The following is a 22,222-nucleotide window of genomic DNA, read 5'->3' as shown; positions in this document are numbered from 1 at the left end:
AATCAAAAATTTCTTAACAAGTCGATAATTAATGACATTCTCAGCGTTGCTTACGAAACCGCATAGATTCCTGCTTCGAAAAAATTCAAAAGCGATCTCGTTATTTTTATGATCCGGTTGCAAGATCCTCTCGTCGTAATCATAGTCAAACTATTTCCTATGACGCTGCAAGCTTTCGTCGGGGTAAGAGTCGCACTCTCACCAATAACAACAACAACAACAACAACTGATCCTTTCGTTTCAGATAATAAAAGCTTCTTGGAGTTATTATACAGTAGTGTTGTCGTTGAAAAATTAGAATAAAATGTGACGAGTATGCACCCAGCAATACACCTGCGGCGAGAGTTTTTTTTTTTAATTGCGTGTTTGCTGGAATGTTCTTTTTGGAGAACAGCCGCTCACTTAATTGTGAGGTGTCCACAGTCAAATTACGTCGATTTTGTCACGAGACGATCCAAAAAGAAGCATTCAACCTGTTCGGCGCTTTCTAATTCTCGATAAATCATTATAATATACGATAATTTTTAAGATTACATCTGGAAAAGTACGTGGTAAAGAAAGCGAAATTCACTTCCGATTTGTCCGTGCCCAACCCACCTTGTTTGTAAGGTCTAGTTCAGAGCCGCAGCGCTTCGAGCCACCTGCCTCAACTATCCTATTACGATTGTGGATGGTAACATTTAAAAAATTCAATCTAGTCGGGAAAAATGCCGTTACAGGATCAAAGCGATCCCCGGACGGGATCGAAAGACACTCTAAGACTCCATCAATTTTGCACAAAGCGACACAACCCGAACTGGGACCGCGCTTTTGTCATGGTAATAGTCAAAATGGAAACATGGAATTTTGGAGATCAACTCTTCACGGCGAGTTGATTAAACTCAAACATTTTTTGCCGAGCTCGCCCAGCTCTAATTTATGCAAATGTGGATATGCCGGCAGGTTAATGCATTTAAATGGTACTAACTGGAGGAATTTTAATTAAACTTCTTACATTCAAAAAGTTCCAACAATTTCATCTCCATCAGTCCGGGTTTATTCGCGATAAACCCCAACTTCGTACCCACAAAATATTTACCCCCGTGCCATAATTCATGGAGAGTGGGTGTTACGAGGACACACGCTCGATGAATAAATATCATTTCGGACAAATTTCAGGACAATTTCAACGCGTGTTGCAACTCTAAATGTTAAAAATTATATAACTACTATTTTTTCTCTAAATAAATGAGGTTGGTTTTGCGCGACCAGCAGCGACTCGTCTCCTCACTCTCCACACATCATGCACTAGAGGCACTACTTTTGAATTTCGCGCCACAATCAATCATGGCGAGTACCGAAAAATTTGAAACGATCCCAGGAAATTATCATTTTTACACAAGATGCATCACTCGACCACGAAATCTTGCACTTTTATTAAAATTATCCCACAGGTGCAAATTTACCCTGACCCGTGAGTCTCACCTTTACGTAATTGCGCATCGCCTAACCTCACTTTTTTCCAGACGAGTGGGCAGTCCTGCGCCTCTGGGGCGCCGCAATTCCGGTGTGATAACAGTTGTTAGCCGAAGACAAAGTGCAGGAGAATGCATGATAATAAAAATCGGTCAAGGCACTTGTTGCTAAATTGCACCAGATATTGCTAACAATACAACTTGTTTTGAAATGTTGAACCGAAACTGGACTTGTCTAGAACAAGGGTTGCGTCTTTTCAAAATATAAAGAGATTTGTATGATGGCACCAACCAGGGTGTCCTTTGTCCTGTGACGAGAGGTCATCAGGGCGAAGTAATTGCATAGGGGGCGCTTTTACGTCAGAAGAGTGTGTTGCGTTAAATGTCGGAAAGAACCGGCGAAAAAAAGATTTTGTGAAACTAGAAAGATTAGAACAGTTATTTCAAGGCTGCGTTCTTTGAAAGTGGGTTGAAATACTGAACTTTTTAAAATATCGAATCGATAAATCAAATCAGAATGAAGCGAGGATCTTATTATGTAGTTGTGGCCAAATTTATCGACTTTTTTATCGTCGTATGAAACATTTAACTCGGTTATATAACGTGGTTTTTAAGAAATTCGGCCGACTCTGAAATGTGTGAATTGTGGCATTTTAAATATTTTTCGCATTTTTCGGAATGCACCGGCCAGTGCGTAAATCACAGCCGAACGATTTTTTTATGTAAATTTTTTTATTGTTGGCGTTCCTTTTAATTAAGCTGAATTTTGGAAAAGCACGAGTTATTTCGGTCCAGTTAAATGGTCGTTACGAGAGGTGCTTGCCGTGCTGATGTTTACTCAAATTACAACAATGCCCATTACACAAGCGAATTGCTGATCTCATGCCGGTGTTATCCATAGCCGAATTATCATTTAAATAAAATAACAAGATACGTGTTACGGTCGTGTGTTACGAGCCTCGCCCATGTTTTATTGTTTAATGTTTTATCCGGTCATCATTAATAACAGGGTTGTTATTACGAAAGCAACGAAAAGAGAAATTTCACGTGATCCCGGTGAAATTGTGCTATATTTAAATCGGCTGGTGTTATGTCACTGCAGCGTATCTTATTTCATTTGGGAGATGTTGCAGTGTCTCTCTCGATGCAGGTTTTGTCTTTGTTGGGAGATGAACGCAGCAGGCGAAATAATTAAGAGTTTCCACTTACCTTGACGATTGTCTATTTCTGGAATCAATTTCTGGGGTGAAATTCAAACGAGAAAGTGGACAATTTAAGAAATTTATTATTTTCGATATTGATCAGATCTGTAGAGAATTTGCGTGTTGCAGGAAGGAAGAGACGGAACAATGCAGATGATGGTGGAGATTAAAAGCGTAAAAATGTACGCAAAAGAGGAGACGACGTTCGCACGTGAGAGCAGAAAACGTAAAAATGTGAAATATATGAGTTTGACTTTATGGCGTTGATACGAAGTGTTTGAGTTTTTTAGTGGGTCCGGAGACAATGCGAGCCGGTAGTAGGGGTAGAAAAGGGCGTGTTTGGAGAAAGGAGATCACCAGGAAGTCGAAGATATATAACGAGCTGAAACCCTCATGCACACACACTCTCACTGAAACTGTTCACCAAATCATCAGGCAGCACGATGAAATTCCTGAGCGTGAGTAAATTTTTAGTGTCAGTGGTCTTGTGAATTTGAGAAAAAAGCGCGTCGCAATTAACGAAAGTGATTAATCTGCGCCATCTGTTACCGTCAAATTTAATTGGACGCCTTCGCCGGCGTTTTATGTAAATTCATTGGAATCGAACGGTTCAGGAGGCAATAAAACAGCAGACAGTGTCGGGACGGCTCTCCAAGTAATTAACTTTCATTTTCGTTCTGTTCGCAGTTGGCAGTCCTGGCGGTGGTCGCCCTGGCCCGCGGCGAGGCGGTCCAGGAGAAGCGCGGCGTCGTGGCCGGCCAGCAGGCGTACACCAGCCAGCAGACGTACGCCGCCCCCGCCCCAGCGTCGATCGCCTACACGAAAGTGCAGCAACCGGTGCAAAAAGCGGTGGTGGCCCCCCAACCCCAGTTCTACAGCCAGCAGGCTGCCGCCCCTGCGGCTTACGCCGTCCCCACCGTCCAGCAGCAATATCAATACCAGCCCCAGGCGCAAGCTGTCGCCTATGCCCAGCCGGGCCTCGCCAAGTACGCCGCAGCTCCCGCCGACGCCGCCAAGGTGAGTGTCGGGTCACTCCACTCGGACTCATGAATATTCCGATCGAATCCTAATCGCTTTCTTCGGAACCGGAGCGATTTGAAAGAAATTAGAAAGCGCGAAGGTCGTCGCATTCACCTTGACCCCCGAACGCGTTTCCGTGAAAGTAAAATTCAATTTCCAATTAATTAGTTGCAGGTGGCGGCGTACAGGCCGCAGTTCTCCCTGGCCAACGACGTCTCCTCCTTCACCTATTCTAGTCCGGTGGTGACGTACAACAACTTGGGACTTCTCTCGCAAGTCGTCGGCAAGATCGCCAACCCAGGGCAAGCCAAAGTCGCCGCCGCACCCGCACCCGTCGCATACCAAGCACAAGCGCAAAAGGTCGCCTACCCTCAACCCTCTCCGGTGGCTTACGCCGCACCCGCACAACTCCAACAGGCCAAGTACGCACTCCAAGCCCAGCAACCTCAGAGACTAGTGGCGGCGGCTCCGCAACAGTACTTCTCTCAAGTTCCACAACAGGCGTACGCCGCCGCCCCTCAAGCCGCCTACCAACAAGCCCAAGCTCAGGCCTACACCTCTCAGTCCGTTCCCCAATCCCTCTACTCCCAAGCCCCCCAGTATTACAACGCCGCCCAACAGGTCAAACAGGTCAATCCCGGAGTATCCTACGCCCAATAAAAACAACTCAGTCACTTTGTACATATTTCCTAGATCTAGACTGTTAAATTAGGAATGTACCTTCTAGTATTATCGAGAGGTGTTATTTAATAAAGGTTTTTTTCTAAAACGTGTTCTTTATGAAGTGAAGGGGATCCGTGAAGAGTAATTACTGAATTAATTACACTTTGTGTTAAGGAGACGATCTGCAAGTGAACGCAGAAGAAAATTAATTCTGCTTTGTGTAAAACGGTAACATCAGCTCGGTTTTCTGTTGTCCTGAGATACAAAAGCACGATAATATCATCTGGAATAAAATGAAGAGTGCACCATCTCGAATAATAATTAAGACGACGTAGTGGTGTGGCTTGTTCGAGTCTCGAAGAAGAAATAAAAGCGAGTTCGAGTGGACAAATTCGTTGTCGAGATCGCCCCGGCGAAAAGGATCGGGTTAAGAGATGGAAAATTGGAAGCGATCGATGGTAATTAGAGAGAAGCGGAGCGGATTGCGTAAAAGGAAATGAACTCAATTAGAGAGTCGTTATAAGAAATAGCTTTATTTTAACATTAGATATATGTCCATTGCAATGCACCTAATATAATACATCCTATGTTACAGTATTATGATAATAAGCGTAAGGTTTTTGATTTTACAAGGGATGGAAGTATCAGAGCAAACGTTTGTAAAAATGGGGCTCAAGAGTGTGTCTGAAGCGACGGCCTCAAACACACGCACTTTTACAAATATTGCTTTGGCTCACACAGGACATATTACTGCAAGTTAAGCGCTAATACTGATGTTTAAAATGTACCACCGAAATTATTTGCAACTTGTTCATGTATTATTTACACAATGTACAGTGAAATGTCAACGGAATTTGAATTACGAGCGCCGCCGCACCGGGGTGCACTCGTCGCCTAGCTGTTATGTTGGTTGCATAATTCGACCCCGATGCGGCGCCATAATATTGTTCTACAGCAGCTGTCAACTTGAGATAAATATTATATACAAAACGCGAAACTCAACGATATACTCTTTTTAAAATTAATCTAGACTAACTTTAGAGCGATCACAGAATATATTTGGAATGAAAGTAGTGATTGACCCCGCGTCAGGGAGCCAACTTTACGAAAACACTAATTATTATCAATGATTGAAGCTCGTTTGCGTGGGCTCTGCATGGAAATTGATGATATGTCTATAATAAATTCGGAATCTTCTTATTCGCCTAACGTACGGAGAGCCGGAGCGAGAAATGAAATCGCTGAGTCTTCAGGTACGGGATAATAATAATGACAGAAGCTTGAGCAAAGAAAAAACGCGAAGAATTCAATATGGGATTAGCGGAAAACATGTCTCCTTGAACGTCGTTTATGTACATTGAGCAAGAGAAATCTTCATATAAAAGAGTTCGAACTGAATGTTACTTACAAAAACCTAGAGTTAAATTAAGGCCCGAGGAACATTAATTTCTTGAAGGCTTTCCTAAACTCCGGATTGAATATGGTATAGATGACTGGATTCACGAAACTGTTCATGTAGCCCAGCCAGGTGGTGAGAAGGAACGCCGCCACGCCGGGTTGGCAGGGCAGGTTCAGCTTGCTGCACATCGCGTCCATGATGTTGCACGTGAAGAACGGCACCCAGCAGATGAGGAACACGCCTGGAACAGGAGAGACGACAGGGTGAGGGGTCGCACGCCACCCCCGACGTTTTTAATTGATTCAATCGAGTCGCACGGGACTCGTCGAGATATTGCAAGATGTCGAGTGTTCTTGTTATTCGAAACCGAGATCTGTGAAAGAACGACGAAGGAAAGTTTCCCTTTGAATCGGTGGACGGGAACTTTTTCGCGCGATCAATTCGCGAACATTTCCTTTCGAATGGACTTTTCTCCTCTTGTCGCCCTTTCTCCCTCCGGTCGATACAAAACGACGGCGAAATTAGTATAATGCGGGGCTTTATTTATTTATGGAACGGATGCGGCTGAACGTTTCACTTACCCAGGACAATGGCTAATGTTTTCGTGGCCTTTCTCTCCTTTTTGGCCGACGATTTTTCCCGCTTTTTACGACTGGCCTTGTTCACTTTGTATATGGTGAATCGGGCTGCGGCTGTGGCTTTCCGCTCTTTTTTGGACCCTGTTGATCTGTCTCGTCCAGATCCCGTATTTATTGTTGATACGACGGTTCTGGAAAAAGCATACAATATTCATGGGAGCACTTTGCAACCGCTGCAAACACGGGGTGGCCCAACGACAAGGCGCGATCAAAAAACGCTGCGGAAGCAAAACTGCCGGAAGTGTGGACGGTGAACCTCAAAAAACATAAGGAAAGGCTTGAACGATTTATCGGGGCAGCTCGAATACCACCAAAGCTTCATCGTTGCGTTAAAAAAATAAAAAAAATATCTGGTCAGGAGCAAGTAAATTTACGGCAATAATACTGATTGCCTATCTGTTTGTCTATAAATTCCATTTCTTAATAATCTCCTTTCTCGTTTCTTAAAGTGTGACATCTCTCGCTTTAGCTTTGTAGTTTCAAAATTTTCGTTTTTATTTACGAAACATGTCAAATGTCAAAAAAAATCTGTCAAAATATTCCTAAAGAAAGAATTTTTATCTATCTGGATATCTACATAACTACCAATTTATCTGTCTTTCTGTGTTTGCCTGGAGTAAGATTCCAAAATTTAGTTTTTTTTCAAGAAGATTTTAGGGTTAGAATGGCAAATCAAAAGACACTATAATCTATAATCAAAAATCCACCAACACTGCATTCTATACCTCGAAAATACAACCGACAACGTCGCCAACTTTTGTTTTTAGGTTGTTTCCAAGTATCAGAAAAAAGTGGGGTTATGATATGAAAGAAAACTGTTGACAGTTGTTTAGGTCGTAATTCATCGTGTTTTTTAATTCTCATTTTATTATATCACTCAAAAGTTATGATACGGTAGCTACCACCTTTTTGTACATAATAATTATTTTGTGTTACGTAAATAAACTCAACAGTTCAATGTCAAATTCTTGCGGGAGGTTGGGCCAATCCAAAAAATGAAACTTATTCTAGGGATTTCTTTTTTCTGCCAACATAATTCAACATGGTGGATTTTTGATTTTGAAACAGATTATAAGACATAAAACAATCTGTCAAAACATTTCTGTGAAATTTTGCACCTTTCTGTATTTCTGTCTCTCTATCTGTCTGTGTATCTATGTATCAATTTTGTTTCACTAATCAGGACATCTTGGAGGCGAGAATTGCAATCTAGAAAATATTTTTTTTTTGCATTTTCGCAAATATTTTACAAACAATTTTTTTTTAAATTTTTTAAAGATATATCTGCATACTGATCTGTTTCCGTGTATTTAGTTGTAGCAGGTCTGTCTATTTATTTATTTATCAATAAATTTTGGTCATCAGTCCTTGACACAATGAAAAATGCTCTATTGTTATCATAACCTAAAACATGCTGTATTATTTGTCATAATTTGTATTTTACTTTTACTTCAGTTTTAGGCTTTCACTTTTTTGTTTAATTTAAGTGTAAATCTTTGAATTAAAAAAAATAACACTTGATCTATGGAATTTAGTAAAAGTCTATTTCTTATTTTCGCACATTTTGTTGGTGGACTTTCATTATTATTCTGTCATAAATCACGAACATCTGTTGTCTGACCAGATTCGGTTCCTCTCTACCAAGTCGTAAAGCAAAAACATTTTTTTTTAATATTATATTGGGATATAGATACATTTTATTATTAAAAATAGGACAAAATGTAATAATTGACAGAATAAAAAACACACAACGGCACCTTGGTAGGGAAATTAATTAAAAAAATAAATAGTTGTGTTGGCAACAATGAAACATAAAATGTCGCAACCCACACTACTCTAGCCGAAATTAATAGCAAATGAAGCTTTGGCACTGTCGGATTCAGCTTTCGACACTGGCCCCGCATCCCGGTCATTATTTATCCGTTCCGGGGTGACAAGAACAAGAGGATCTGCCCTTCTAGCGGCGCGCCCCCTGCCGGCAAGTAACGTAAAATATGTCAATCGCACCGGATCAAGCACATCGACACTTGCCTAATGTCAGTGTCCAGAGTGGCGCCGTTTCTCTTGGACTGATTTCGATTCCTTTTAGGACTCTCCGGTGCTGTGGTGTCAGGTTGACTTGGGGCGTACCCTGAATCGTTGTTTCCGTTCGGGTCAGCTAGAGGCGCTGGCGACGCTAGGCTGGCTACCACGCTTGATATGCTGCCAAATAAATAAAGACAAAATGAGTAGCAGACACCGCGAAATCTGCCCCGACCTAAACTAGCTAGAGGGGTCAAGCTGGGGATTGACATATTTTCGTTACTTGGGGGGATGCGGTGGCGCTTTGCACAATTAGTCTACGTTCAAGTATTCATGCGACTAATCCGGGGTGATTTCTCTGTGGAAAAGATTCGCCGGAGGACCCAAAAATCTACAAACTCAATTATTAATCGCCCCGTTTTAACGAAATTTATCTCTGAACGCGCAAATTAGCAAGGTCGGCTCTAATTGATAACGAACTTTGAGCAAATTGTGACGCTAATTTCTTGCCAGACGGTACTAATTAATAAAGTTGTCGCGGGGATTTTTTTGCTTCGGGGGTAAACGTGTGTGACAATTAGATCGAAGGGGTTGGAGAACAAACATGACTTTTCGACAGGTCGGGACACACAAATTATCCATGTTTACATCAAAAATACACAGCAAACACCTTGATCGTCTCTAACGGGACAAAAGGTCGACCGGGATTTAATTAATTTGACAACTATCACTCGAGGGTCCTCTAATGGCCAACTTACACGTCGTCGTATTTAGGCTTGGAGTTTTTGCGCTGCACTCTGCAAAAAACAAACAGACCTCGAGTTCTCATTCGAGACAAAAACCTACTATTAACTCCTAAAAAAAATAATATTTTCTTCGGGGGCGAGTGAGAAACTCGAGATAATTCCGGCTGATCTTCTTAGGACTTGAGTCAATTGTTCTATAAAATATCTGATTATGAGGAAGCAGTGGTGAGATGAGAAAAATCGAGAGCGGCGGTCTTCCCCAAAAATCCCCTAATTGGGGGGTTCCGCGATGATGAGCAACAAGAATGAAAAATTAAAACATCGGCTAAATACGTTCCCGCGCTCGTGAATAACGTTGTAAAATTAATTTCGCTCTTGCACGACTTTTGTTTCGGGCCTAGAGTCTAGGCGAATTATAGGTATTAACTTTAATTAAATTGTGAATAATACAAGTGGAACTGATTGTTAGTCTTTGTGGGCGAAGAAATCTAAATGGGCCCCATTAATTACTCGTGGAACAAAGGCTGCCCTTAGCGAATTCTTAAATCTAGGGCGCGATTAATCCGAAAAAAATATATCCAGGGCTTTGTGCCGCCCAATTCGGAAATCAAGCCATAAATCGGCGAAGAGGAAGCTTGGCACGCGATCGCACCTCACTCGTCACACTCTTTGCGAGATCAGAAGCATCGGATGCACACGAGCTGCACGTCTTGTGCATTGAAATACGACCGGCTTGGAGAGCATCGGGTCGCGACTGGGGACCGAGAGGTCTCACGAGGGCCGTAAGAACAGGCCCATTTAGGCGAATTTAAATGGAGGCTGGCTATAAAAACGGAAATTTGATTATGGGAATTTTATCAAGGGTGAGGAATCAAATTTTGAGAAAATTTGTTCTCGGCGCTGACAATTTCGTTCGAGGGCGGGTGTCGTGCGGTTGGTCTAGGAAAGGATCCAGATGTATAAATTTCGCGTTTCAATTTCAAATTGAAATGTTTTGTTATGTAGGACGTCTCGTGAAGCAAGAACGCAAGTCGGTGTGACGAGAAAGCTGTTTTATTTTTTTTCGCCCTTGCTTTGTATTAGGTTATGTTTAACACCGAGTGGTCAAAAATGTATCTATATTATGTCTATTAATCTGTTTCAAGTTTTTAAAGATTTATTTTCATCTATTTTCCGATATGTCTGTTTGTTTGCCTCTTTATCTGCGTTTCTCTGTTAATCTGTTCGTCTACAGGAGAGATTCTGAAATTCATCTTAATTTATTTTTGGAAGTGAGAATGTCAAGCTAAAAGATACTTTCCTTTTGCATTCACTCAAGTTACTTATTAAAAAATTTGTTAAAATTTTCTGGAAAAATGTATCTTTCCATCCATCTATCTATCTACATGTTTTTTTATCTATAGACCGTGCCAAACACAAATAACCACCACCTGTTGAATTAAGTTGGTGAAAACAAAATTAAAGTCCATTCATTTTGCATTGAACTTTTCAAGGTCAAATAATTTAAATTTTGGCACTGTAATTATGTTTTGTAAATAGTGACATGCATATAACCAACATAATGTGATTTAGCAATGCTCAATTCAACGTTTACGGTGTTTACCTGCAGGTCACTATTTACAAAACATAATTACAAAGCCAAAAAATAAAATTATTTGACCTTGAAAAGTTCAATACAAAATGAATGGACTTTACACTAAGTGTACAATGGCAATTTTGATATTACTAGGAAGCTAGACCAATCAAATCTAAGTACACAACGTTGGCGGATGATTTTCTAGGTAGAATGCAGTGTTGGTGGTTATTTGGTTTTGGCAAAGATTATACAGGGTTATTCTAAATGATTGAAGTCAAAGTAGGCGTGAAAACTGAATGCAAAATTTATGGTTGCCGCTCCACATAAAAAAACATCAAAATGATGTGAATAAGTGAGTACTGTTACGATTTAAATCGCCGCGCGATTGTAAATCTTCGCGATTTTTCTAGAATGTTCTAGAATCCATCGCGACGGAAACGTACTCGGACTTCCGCCGAAAAATCTGCGCACAGAGGGGGTAGAAGCTATAAATCGGGGGAACCAGAGACAGAACAGGGATTTTTCACGACCTTTTGCCGGGGAGTGTTGTCAGTGCCTGGGGAGAGTCAAGGGGACAGTGATCGAGTGAATTTGCAGGGCCGACGAGACGACGTAGTGGAGTTCACGAGGGCCGTTGGAGACGATTCGTCTAAGTACCACCGCCCACATCGCCAAGCGGATCACGGACTTCACTACGGAAGGTTCCAGACCGAACGCTTTTGCGGATCAGGATCTCGTCGGGTCCTGTCAGTCCAGGTCGTCCCCGGACTCACCGGAAGGTGCCGGATCTACCCTCCAGCAAGTCAGGAGCAGTGGTGACACCCCATTTTCCACAGGCCGTAGCTTCTCAAAGTTTTCGGTTGTATTTTGTCACTCCGTCGAACTAATTGAGCGTTTTGTATTTAACTATAGTCAAATTTCCATTGTCACTCATTATTTCGACGGGTGAAAAGTTCTATCAAATTCCTTAATTTGTATATCGCGTTTAGGATTTATAATTTGTTCCACTGTTAAAGTTGCAGTTTTGTCATAAGACGCGTCATTTCAGTAATCGTACTAACTTAAGAAAAAATTTCCTTATCAAGTCCGTCGGGTTTTTATATTCACGAACGATTATCAATCCGTGAGTGACCTCGCCAGGAATTGTGTATCGCGCTCACCGAACATTTTTTTTTTGCGCGTGGTTCGTACCGGAGAAAAACATCTTAACTTCAATTTTTTTTTTTGGAGCGAAGGAAGACTTGGAGGACCTACCCGCTTATGCGGGCGGCGTAGCCGAATAGCGACGTTACGTAGGACCAGTCGGCCTTCCTCCTTCGCTAAAGAAGGAATTTTTTTTTACTGTTTCGCCGGTACTCGTTCGTTGAATATCTGGGACCCGGAGGACCCTCCGAGGAGTTAGGGTTATTCAATTTTGTACACGCCATAGGGCTAGTCAGGCTTCGTTGTTTTCTTTTTCATTTATATCATTATTTTCATTGTTTGACATCTGAATAAACGATTAGTTGGAAGATTGTGTATCATTTCCCGTACTCCGGGCTGTTCTCACCAATTTTTCAGCTTCAGTCGGCGTTTCTCGTGGTTCGCATTGTAAACCGAGTCGAAGCCACGACTTGTTCGTTATACCCCTGAACATTCCGGATTTGTAACCGGTAACAGGGTTGCCCAGTTTCGGGAGCGTAATTTATAACGTAACAGTACCTACACACCGTTCACACACGGGAGTTAAATTAGGTGCAAAACAATTCAATATTTTTAAGATTGATTGCAAAACAACTCAATATTTCTGGATTCAATCGTTAATTTAACAAAAATAAATAAAAATCTCATCACCGCACTTTTCATCTAAAAAATGACAGTGACAGCGACAAAACTGACAGTTCACATGAAAGCGGCAAAAATGTAATAACATGGGTATGGCCTACTTCGACTACAATCATTTAGAATAACCCTGCACTTGTCTGTCTAGGTTTTTCTTTATTTTTATTTCTATGGTTGGTTTCTTTGGTGTTTTATTGGTCTCTGTCTGAGTGCTTATTGTAATTGTCATTTGGAAGATAATTTTCTTCACATTTTGTTGCAAATGTTTTTTAAAGTATGTATTACATAATTTTATCTATCCATGTCTGACATGTGTTTTTCTATCTGTCCATCTGCCTACATATTTGTCTCTGTGTGTCTATTTATCTCTCTAAAAAATCCTCAAACAATTCTTTAAAGTCTTACATTCAGATCTTGCTATGTAGTGCTTCTTTCTTAGTTTGTTTCAAGTTGCCAAGAGATGTTACTCTTTCTGGATACACCATTACACCTTCTTTCTTATTAAATAAATTCTGCCAAAAGTTTTGTTAGCCTCGCAGTTTTAATAGATCCTTAAAAAATCACCTGACAAAAAACTTTCAAACGATTTCTCTTCATCTTTGCAAACGCTTTGAAATGTCACTAAAAATGTAACTCGATAAGTAGGCAACCAAACATACAAATGATCTTGAAATTGATATCCACCTAAGAAAGCACAGCTCTTTTGTTTTAGTCGTTGTAAAAATTTTACATGTTGCTATATTATTTTTATTGCGTTCTTTTCTGTTTGTGACTTGTGAGGTACTGTTGTTAACCTCTGACGCGAAAAATATGTTTGTACCTCGAAAATGCTTCACAAAGAAATTTAATCGTCATCGTGGTCCTTTGAGAGCAATTTTGTATTAAATAAAATCGAAGCAACACAGTTAAAAAATTTGGTATTTAACTCGACATCAATCACGCTAAATTATTTCCTTTAGAATTTAATAAATTGATGGAAATTCCTAACCGACAATTTGTTAAGTGATTACGAATCGATGAAAAAATTCACATGAAAGGATGTTTTTTGTGGGATGTCCTAGAGTTAATTAGTGAAAATGTCGGTTTAAAAGATATTTGAATACTTATAACTTCATCAAATTAATCTGAAAAGCGAATACGTTTTCATAAATTCTACATTAATTCAAAAGACAAAGAGCTCTAGTTGACTTACATAATTAAGCGAACGCAAGTCAATACGTTAATAATATGCGAAGGACACTTTCGGAAGACGTAACTCCCTTGGAATTCTCGACCTAACAAACTTGTTACTAAAATAATACAACTTTCGGTGCGTGCTGCAACCTTGACAGGTTCATCCAGAGAAATATGTTTTAAACTTGTTATCACTGGGACTCCCTGATCCTCTGAGCCGTTTGCGCCGCCCCAAATTATCAGCAGTCGTTCCGCGACTGCCTCCATTTTCCCCATATTAACATTAACCGCGCAGATTAAACCCAACAAATTCTCCCCCTCGGCCGCGAAATAAAAGTGCCTCTCGTAACCGTAATTCGATTAGGCGGCGGCGCTCCCGTCGAACCCGATAAAAGTAAAAGAGGAGGACTTACGCGGCTTCTTCGACTACCGTTGCTAAAATGAATTCAGTGCTCTTGTCGTTTGATATGACGTGACAGTCGGCTTCTGCACCCTCCTCGTCCTCGTCCCCCGAGCCTGAGCCTGTGTTCGTCGCCTGCTCTTCGATGGTGGCCGGGCCGAGGGTCGTTTCGGCCAAGCGTCTTGTGTTAGCCACGTTCTCTATCACAGATCCGGGCTTGATTTCGGAGGGGAGCGGTTTGCGGTTGAGACGTGCCTGGATCGCCCTGTTCCTTAACGCCTGCAATGTGTACAGTTGGTTGCATACATTCACGGGAAATTGAGTCGTGGGGGCGGTGGAGTGAGAGCGGGGGTCGCATCTGTCATTTTTATTGTTTTGTTTGTGGAGGAAGAGGATCGCGGATGATGGGGCGAGGCGTAAATGCGAAATCCTATATTGAAATAAATGGGTGAGGAGGTCGCGTTATTTGCAAACGAATAAAGAAGTGAAACTAAATAGAGCCGATCCGGGCCCGGAACGGTGGAAGCGGGACCGGCAAGGCAAAAGGTTTTAATTGGATGAAATTTTGCATATGAATGGGAGTAAATTGGGATTTGCATTGAGTTGGGAGCTTCTTTAAAACGGGATCCGTGATCGGGTCGGTGTCGGAGGAAGCTCAGGTGGTTAACAAAAATATAATACGTCTCGCTCTCACCTTAAATATATTGTAGTAGAGGAAAACCATGATGATACAAGGGATGTAGAAAGAGGAGAGACTCGAGTAGATGATAAAATCGCTATTGTAGAATAGGCACGCATCTGCTTCACGATCGGGCGTGTTATTCAAGCCCAAGACGATGGGAGATCCTATGGCCGCCGATATCATCCACACCAGAGCGATCGTCAACCACACACGTCGGTTGTTTTTGTGTTTGGCGTACTTTATCGGCTGCGTCACGGCGATGTACCTGGAAAATCACCAAATGGAAGATGCGACAAAATGGACGTTGATTAACAAGCGTCAATTTGTCCAATTAGGATCATTAAGTGCATGGTTCAGTCTTATTTCGCACGAAGCGGGATTTAATGACGCGAAAACAGCACAAAGCCCTCACAACGCTAATCTAATTCCCTCGTGTTTTAATTTAATTCTTTCATGAAATATTACTCGACACTGTTTGATCTACGCCACTGTCATTACACGGAGACACTAAAAAAGCATGAAAGGCAATACAAAACTTAATCAGTCGGCACGTGGGTCGCTACAGTTCTAATTCAATTACTGAATACTTTAAATTCATATTTTTGGAACAAAAATTAACATTGCGTCGTCGAGGCTACGTTTTTCCAATTACATGACTTATGAAAGTGAGCCTAGTCGTCGAAAGGACTCCAGGAGAAGTGCTACCCACGCGCCAAGGCTCAAACAAGGAAAGTTGCAGAAGACGTACAAGAGGGATACAAGTTTGAACAAGAACGAAACGAAAGCTCCACAAAAGTAGAATAATTTTTTAGTGAGGGTTCCAAGATTTGCGGCAACTCCTTGGTCAGGAGAAAAACTGTGTGCTAGAATGTAAATTTGACATTTGACAGCTTGTACTTGTCATTGTGCATTTTTATTGTTAATTATTGTGTAAAATACGATATTCTGAGTTATGTAAAGCATTACAAGAATTTTTTACAGTTGTAGTAAAAAGTAATCATTTTGTTTACACTTAATTTGCATGAAAGATAATAATTATGGTTTATTCGCTGCTACAGGATACATTTATTGTAATGTAATGTCTTATTTTCGAAATGGAACATGATGAGCGGAGTTGTTCAGTTTCAGCCTGCAAAGAATACATTCTTTACGAAATTGACAGATTTGTTCGAATTGGAAGTGTAAATAAAAGCAAATCAGCTTTCCATTACCTGAAGAAGTATAGGTATAGATTTGTCACCTTCCAATTTCCAATTTGTGTGCTAGAATGAAATCTGACATTTGACAGCTCGCGGTTGTCACTCCAGTTTTCATTATCTATTGCAATCAAAAGTGTAAATTAACGTGTTGCAAATTAGTTGAGGCATTAAAAGAGCCTTTTTCAACGACAACGAGTTGTTGAGTATCGGCCCCAAAGAGGAAATTCTTTACGAAATCTTGCAACATTCAAATGTCTTTAGTGGTTCATACTAGGAATGTAATCGCCAGATTTGTTCTAATTGGGAGCGTAAATAAAAGAAAATTAGCTTTGGAAGCTTCCAGTCTCTCAAGAAGTATGCGTATAGCCGTATAAGTAGAATCGCCACCTCTAAGTTTCCGTGTGCAAGAATGTAAATTTGACATTTGACAGCTCGCGGTTGTCACTCTAATTTTCATAATTTATGGTTATTTAAAGTGTAAATTACGTGTTGTAAGTTAGTCAGGCATTAAAAGAGCCTTTTGAACCACAACCCTGTGCAGGGCATTATTTATTGTAATAAGAAGTGACCATTTTGTTTACACCCAAACATAAACACCCTCTTGCTTGAGCGCCAATAAAAATGGTTTATTACCTGGAACAGGACACATTTATTGTTATGTCTTATAATCGAAATGGAACATTCGGCGATGATGAGCGGAGTTGTCAGTATCGACCCGCAAGAATAAATTTAGGAAATATTGCAACGTAAAAATGCAAGAAAGGTCTTTGTTGGGTCATATTAGTGATGTGATCGACTGTTTTGTTCGAACTGGAAGTGAAAATGCAGGAGATTTGTTGTAGGGAAATGATGTTTGAATTAATTGTGACAGTTTTTTAATTGTAAATAATGTTATTTAAAATCCCCTTGTGCTTATGCAACCAAGTAATCACCAACTAATTCTACAGTATGGTGGGATCATGTTTTGTAGAGGTATTTTGAGAGGGGTCAATAAGAACAGAGATGAATTTGAATATTTGGATTCGTTTGGAGGGCTTTTGAGCGGTGCAATTGGGCGATTTCGCTGGGGGCCATCGACAAAAAGCTGGTCGAGATACGGATCGGCCGCTATCCGGAGAATTATCGTCGGGAAGTAAAAACCTGATGTACAATGAATTTTTTGGCAAGACCGGTTGAATGGGCCCCCGAGGGATTGCGACCTTTGTTGTGGCAAATTAAACGAGGCTCATCAATCACGCGAATGATAATAGGTCGGCATTGTTATTCGGAATATACACATAAACCTAGATATGCAATTTAGACTAACAACGTCCCTTTCTAGAGACAGCGCGACAGGTACCCGATGAGCGAAGTCATATTGATCCCCAGCGCACACGCTCCGCCACAGCCGCAAGGAGCTATATGGATGTCTGTCACTTATACTAATGAACTCATTAACTTCGTCTAAAGTGGGGACGGTTCGTCACGTTCGCACCGAGAGCGGATACACCCCCGCCCCTAATTAACGGGCCGATGCGAAAAATGTAATCAAGTGGGTAACGGTCCCGCGGTGGCTATCAAATTAGGGGGCGATAGCGCACACCGCATCCGCTGCCGGTTTCTCTAACAGTTTGATTAAAGTCGTCGGAGTGGATGTGGGTCGGCGCGCTATCACGCACCTATCTATGGAGATGGCGACCAGGTTGAAGATGGAGGAGGTCGAGCAGGTCACGTCCATTGCGATGTAGAAGTCGCACACGAAGCCGGGCAAGGTCCAAGCGCCGTTCACCTGGAAAATAAATGCACGGGTTACAGTTTACAACAGCAATCGCCGCCTCTACGGGAACGGAAATGGATACCTGAGGGATTGCGATATTGATTCGGGACGCTTTGAGGTGATATCCGATACATATACACAACTACAGTGGCGTCACAAAAATCAAAGCAGATTTTGATTCGTGACAAACGACAAAAACGTTACAAATTTATTTTAAATTCATTCTTGGTTAGAGAAAAAGATCATCAAAGTAATGTTTTGATGAGAACAAACTTGTTTTTTTAATTCTAACAAATACCAGGGTTATTCGAAAAGTTCGCGACCGGATAATTAAACGCAGCATTTTCATTTTTTATATGTATTCTTAATGTAATCTATTTTTTATACGCTGCCGTAATCAATAACAGGGTGATGTACTGTCGCGAGCAATAAATTTTGGTCGTCAATGTCATTTCAAAATTTGGTTAGATTGTCACAAATTTAAAAAATTTCCCTGCCTGATTATGCCCACGCCAACAAAGTGTCAAAAAATTGAGAAAAAAATGACAATTAATGTCATACAACATGATGATAGGTTATGATATTTACGACTGTTTTACAATGGAGCATTTTCGATTGCGTCAAAGAATGACCTTGACGATCAAAATTTATTGCTCGCGACTGTACATCATCACACGATACGTTTAAAAATGGTATTGTTGTTCGACACTGTCAGAATTTGAGAATTTTCTCCTGTGTGAACGGAGTTTGATAAATGTCACAACTTGTCAAAATGAAACGTCAAGCTAATTTTAAAGATTTTAAGCGATTTGGAGCGCCTTTAGAGGGCTCGTCGAACAAAAAAACGTTGTATTCAACTCGTTCGTATGTAAATTGGATAAAAAAAGCCCAATTTACACACGAACTCGTAAATAAACTCCTACATATTACTGTTACTTATCAAATTGGGTTCCAAACATGGAAATCGTTGAAACCAAATTGTTTTCTTGTACTTTATTTCTTTTCAAGTTTGGATGAAAATGTCATATTGAAAATAACAAGACGGCGATTGTTTTAATCAACCATAAAAAAATTTAGAAGGAACATGACAATTTTCTTTTATCCTTAATGGTAGGATACATCGCAGTTTTTTGTCAATTTGTTTCCAACAACACATTTTATAAACAAATATTATGAGTAAATAACTATTAGTTTATTAAATGAATACATTTAATTATTCACTTCAAAACTGCACATTTTATCCAAATTTAAATAAAACGGGTTGACCGTTTCAATCTCGTTGCAAACATTTTTATTGACTCAATTTAAAACGCATTAATTCATTGAATGAAAATATTGCGTAGGAGGTCCAAAAATGTCACCCGACCATGCGTAACGATTTTTTTTTCCATTCATTCATCAATTAACCCGTCAGATAATATCGGGTCTTCAAATGAAATCCTGGGCTGGGGAGGCGTTGGAAGCCGTCAATTGTTTTGTTTTTTTAATGTGTAAATTGACAGTTGTAATTAGAGCATGTTGACATCTAACCTAAAATTTGTAAACCAAAAATGTTTCCGTTTTTTTCTTTCTTTGCAATGTTTAACATTAAAAATCGAATAACTAACGATTCAGCCTATTCTCGAAGGAAATATCTAAGGGCACCGCTTGCTAAAAACAAACATTCAATTATGTGCCGATTAAACGTAAACAAATGTCATTTGTGTCAAACGGCGGGAAATTCAAACTTTACACTGTTCCAAATGGTTTAATTTTTTCAACGCCTACTCAGCCCATGTTTTCATTTGAACGCATGATAGTTGTTCCTTTGTTCTGCATTTTAAAAATGTTTCAAGTGAATTTCAGGCTGTCATTGGATTGTTAACAAAACGAAACAAAAATCCACTGAAGACTAAAGATTCTCTGACTATTGCTTGTACGACCTTTGTCTCTTCGCATCCCTCCACACTTTTATAACAAAACTTTTCCTCTTGAAAGTTTACTATCTTTCTTTAAACAGCTCTACTAGTTTCATTCAGACTGTCCAAACGACAAATCGCCAAAAAAATACATTTATCTCAGCAACCAACACAATTATTTGGTCACGTTTTCATCATTTTCAAATCAGTTTGTAAAAAAAAAAACGGATGAAGCACAAAACTACACAATATTTTTTTATGAATGATTATAACATCGTAGTTGGCGTAGAAAACCACACACATTTTAGATGTGCCGCTAGTCTCGTAACATAAGACAGACTAGTTATGTAGAAACGTGTGTATGTAAAGCGGCACACTTACAATTAATCGCCCAGCCAACTACAATGTTATAATCATTTATAATAACCCTGTACAATATACTGTATTGTATTTTGTGTGGTGAATTGCAACATCCTGTTTACTTAAAGAATTTTGTAGTTAGACTGCAATAGTTGAATAAAAACAGAGAAGCATAAATATTTCACCGTTAAAATGAATATTATTGTAATATTGATTGTATTGGCACTGTCACTGAATTATTAACGAAGCAAAAAAATTCATCGGAGCTTAAAGCTTATCTAGATGTTGCCTCCCGCCAAAATTTTTCTCTTTAAAATTCATGATCTATTTTATGTATAAACAGCTTGACTAGTTTTTTTCGGATTCTGTAAAAGAAAAATAGTCAGAGAAATAAATTTATTTAAGCGATGTAAAGCATTATTTGGTCATCTGCCAATAATTTCCAAATCAACAACACTTTGCTTCGTATGTTGTGTGGGGACGCGCAACATTCTGCTAACTTAGCGAATGTCCCAATCACCTTAACGTCCAAACTAGGACAGGTCAAAAAATGACTATTAAATAAAAATATTATCATATAAAATGAGTGCAGTGAAAAATTGTCTGTCTGACTCTCTCCCATCTACGCCACTGCCTTCAGCGCTTTCCCGATACGATCTCCGACTGTAAAAGATTTTTATTGTCATAATTGAGGTTCCAGCTTGCAAACTTTGCAACGTACGTCGTTGTATTATCGCCTTCGGCCACACTCCAAACAAATCATTCGTTCGACACTAATGCAATCTTGATTGTCCTTGTTCTCTTTATTTTAGCTTGGGATAATCCAATTTGCACGTTCCATATAACAATGACATACAAAAGCTACAAGATGATTGCCGAATCAATTCTATTTAAAAATTATTTCACGGAAAATCCCACCGGATTTTCCGGAAGGCTGGTCGCCGCTTGCACTGAATTATCCAGCAATGAGTGTTAACAAGCTCCCGTTTCAGCAATGCAAACCGCGCCCTGCAAATTCTTCCGGTTAAGCTTTACGTAAACACGTCAAGGCTGAGTGGTCTTCTCGAGCTTGTTGGCTTACAAAATTAAGCGGCGATGACTGTCTACGTCGGTGCTGGCCATCACTTCTTGATCCGGAGAGTCCGGGTTTCATTTCTGCGGCGCCTCTGCGTATTTTCGCATCGCCGCCACAAATTTACTATAAAAGTGGGAACCTGCGCAAGTTTAATAACAACAACCCTATCGATTGGCGATCGGTGCAGAACAGGCCCTCGTGATAATCGGCATGTGCTGCGGCCCCATCGAAATTCAGAGGGCGCGTTTCATCGTCTCGTAACGCAAAATAATCGCAACTTGTTCGCCAACTAATTAATATGTAATGGAGCGGCCAGAGCAACAGCAGGTCGGGTTCGTGAAATTTCGCAGGAAGTTGAGCGAATTATTTCTGTATTATTAATTAGGATGATTTATAATGGAGGCGACGCAAAGGGGCTAATGGGGCCGCGGCTTAATAGCCCTAGCATCGTCCCCTCACGATTTTTCTCCCGATCGATCCGCACCACGTCTGAAATAGTAATTATTGTAATGGAGTCCTTCTTTTCTCTCCCTTCGGAGAGTAAACAAGCCTATAACATGTTTATGAAAGCGTTTCAGAGCTCCGTAAATCGCTCGGTTTCCGCCAGTTGTACTCCCTCTCCTTCGCCATCTCCAAGACGGGAGAATCGGACGGAGAGCGAGACACCGCCGTGCAACCCTCACCTTTTCTCCACACTTAAACGGGGTTGATCGTTTTGCACCGGTCTCGGTTAATAGCCACTGTAATTGAAAATATACCGACAGGGCTCTAATTTATGGCGCCTTGTAAAGCGGACAAAATTGCCCGGAGCAAGCTTTAAAGCGCAGGAGATTCATCAAATTACATTGTCCAAGGGGTACATCTTAAGAAAACGGAGGCGGTGAATTGAGGACGAAGGAATAGGCCAAGTCTTGAGAGAAAGTTATTTTGGGATGCTTTTCGGGAAATGGAAGAAAACCTTCAGGGTGGAAGACTTGCAGAGGGATTGGCAGCTGTCAGCTTGTCGTGTTGGGTCAGTTGCGGGAAAATGTCTTGCTCCAGAGGAGTCATAAGGAATTCAGAATAAATTATTATTTTTTAGTGTTTTGAAGTGTCAAGAAGGGATATAATGGAAAAAAAATGTAAGAAATAGGTATAT

The 22,222-nt window shown here is 40.5% G+C and overlaps 2 protein-coding genes across 6 annotated transcripts in view; one reads left to right on the top strand and one right to left on the bottom strand.

Moving 5' to 3' along the window:
• The first annotated feature begins 2,953 nt into the window (after window positions 1–2,953).
• LOC138134102 (cuticle protein 16.5-like) lies at window positions 2,954–4,445 on the top strand. Of its 2 annotated transcripts, none has more exons than XM_069052176.1 (3): window positions 2,954–3,114; window positions 3,344–3,673; window positions 3,851–4,445. In XM_069052176.1, exons 1-3 carry the CDS (start codon window positions 3,100–3,102, stop codon window positions 4,334–4,336), a joined length of 831 nt encoding a protein of 276 aa, XP_068908277.1. In that variant the 5' UTR covers window positions 2,954–3,099; the 3' UTR covers window positions 4,337–4,445. The 2 variants fall into 2 exon arrangements, with proteins under 2 accessions (XP_068908277.1, XP_068908276.1); XM_069052175.1 differs by having other exon boundaries at window positions 3,845–4,445.
• A 411-nt stretch (window positions 4,446–4,856) lies between these two features.
• Window positions 4,857–22,222, bottom strand: part of Dop2R (dopamine D2-like receptor) — a 151,466-nt gene continuing 134,100 nt past the window's right edge. For 2 of the 4 annotated variants that reach the window (XM_069052170.1, XM_069052171.1), the window contains 7 exons: window positions 17,654–17,763; window positions 14,809–15,061; window positions 14,128–14,393; window positions 9,157–9,195; window positions 8,408–8,578; window positions 6,320–6,507; window positions 4,857–5,979 (listed from right to left, as the gene is read on the bottom strand). In XM_069052170.1, the coding sequence (XP_068908271.1) occupies window positions 5,765–5,979; window positions 6,320–6,507; window positions 8,408–8,578; window positions 9,157–9,195; window positions 14,128–14,393; window positions 14,809–15,061; window positions 17,654–17,763 (1,242 nt within the window). In that variant the 3' untranslated portion in view covers window positions 4,857–5,764. The remainder of the gene's footprint in view (window positions 5,980–6,319; window positions 6,508–8,407; window positions 8,579–9,156; window positions 9,196–14,127; window positions 14,394–14,808; window positions 15,062–17,653; window positions 17,764–22,222) is intronic. The other 2 variants (XM_069052172.1, XM_069052173.1) reach the window with 2 other exon arrangements.

Source organism: Tenebrio molitor, chromosome 6, assembly GCF_963966145.1.
Source record: "Tenebrio molitor chromosome 6, icTenMoli1.1, whole genome shotgun sequence".
NCBI classification, from domain to species: domain Eukaryota; kingdom Metazoa; phylum Arthropoda; class Insecta; order Coleoptera; family Tenebrionidae; genus Tenebrio; species Tenebrio molitor.
Note: the sequence above shows the minus strand (reverse complement) of the source record. Positions and strands in the feature narration are given on the sequence as shown.

Bases quoted from the DNA above. Each gene is read 5' to 3' on its own strand.
- LOC138134102 (XM_069052175.1), top strand. The intron at 3,674-3,844 runs GTGAGTGTCGGG...CCAATTAATTAG, and splicing joins CTCCCGCCGACGCCGCCAAG to TTGCAGGTGGCGGCGTACAG.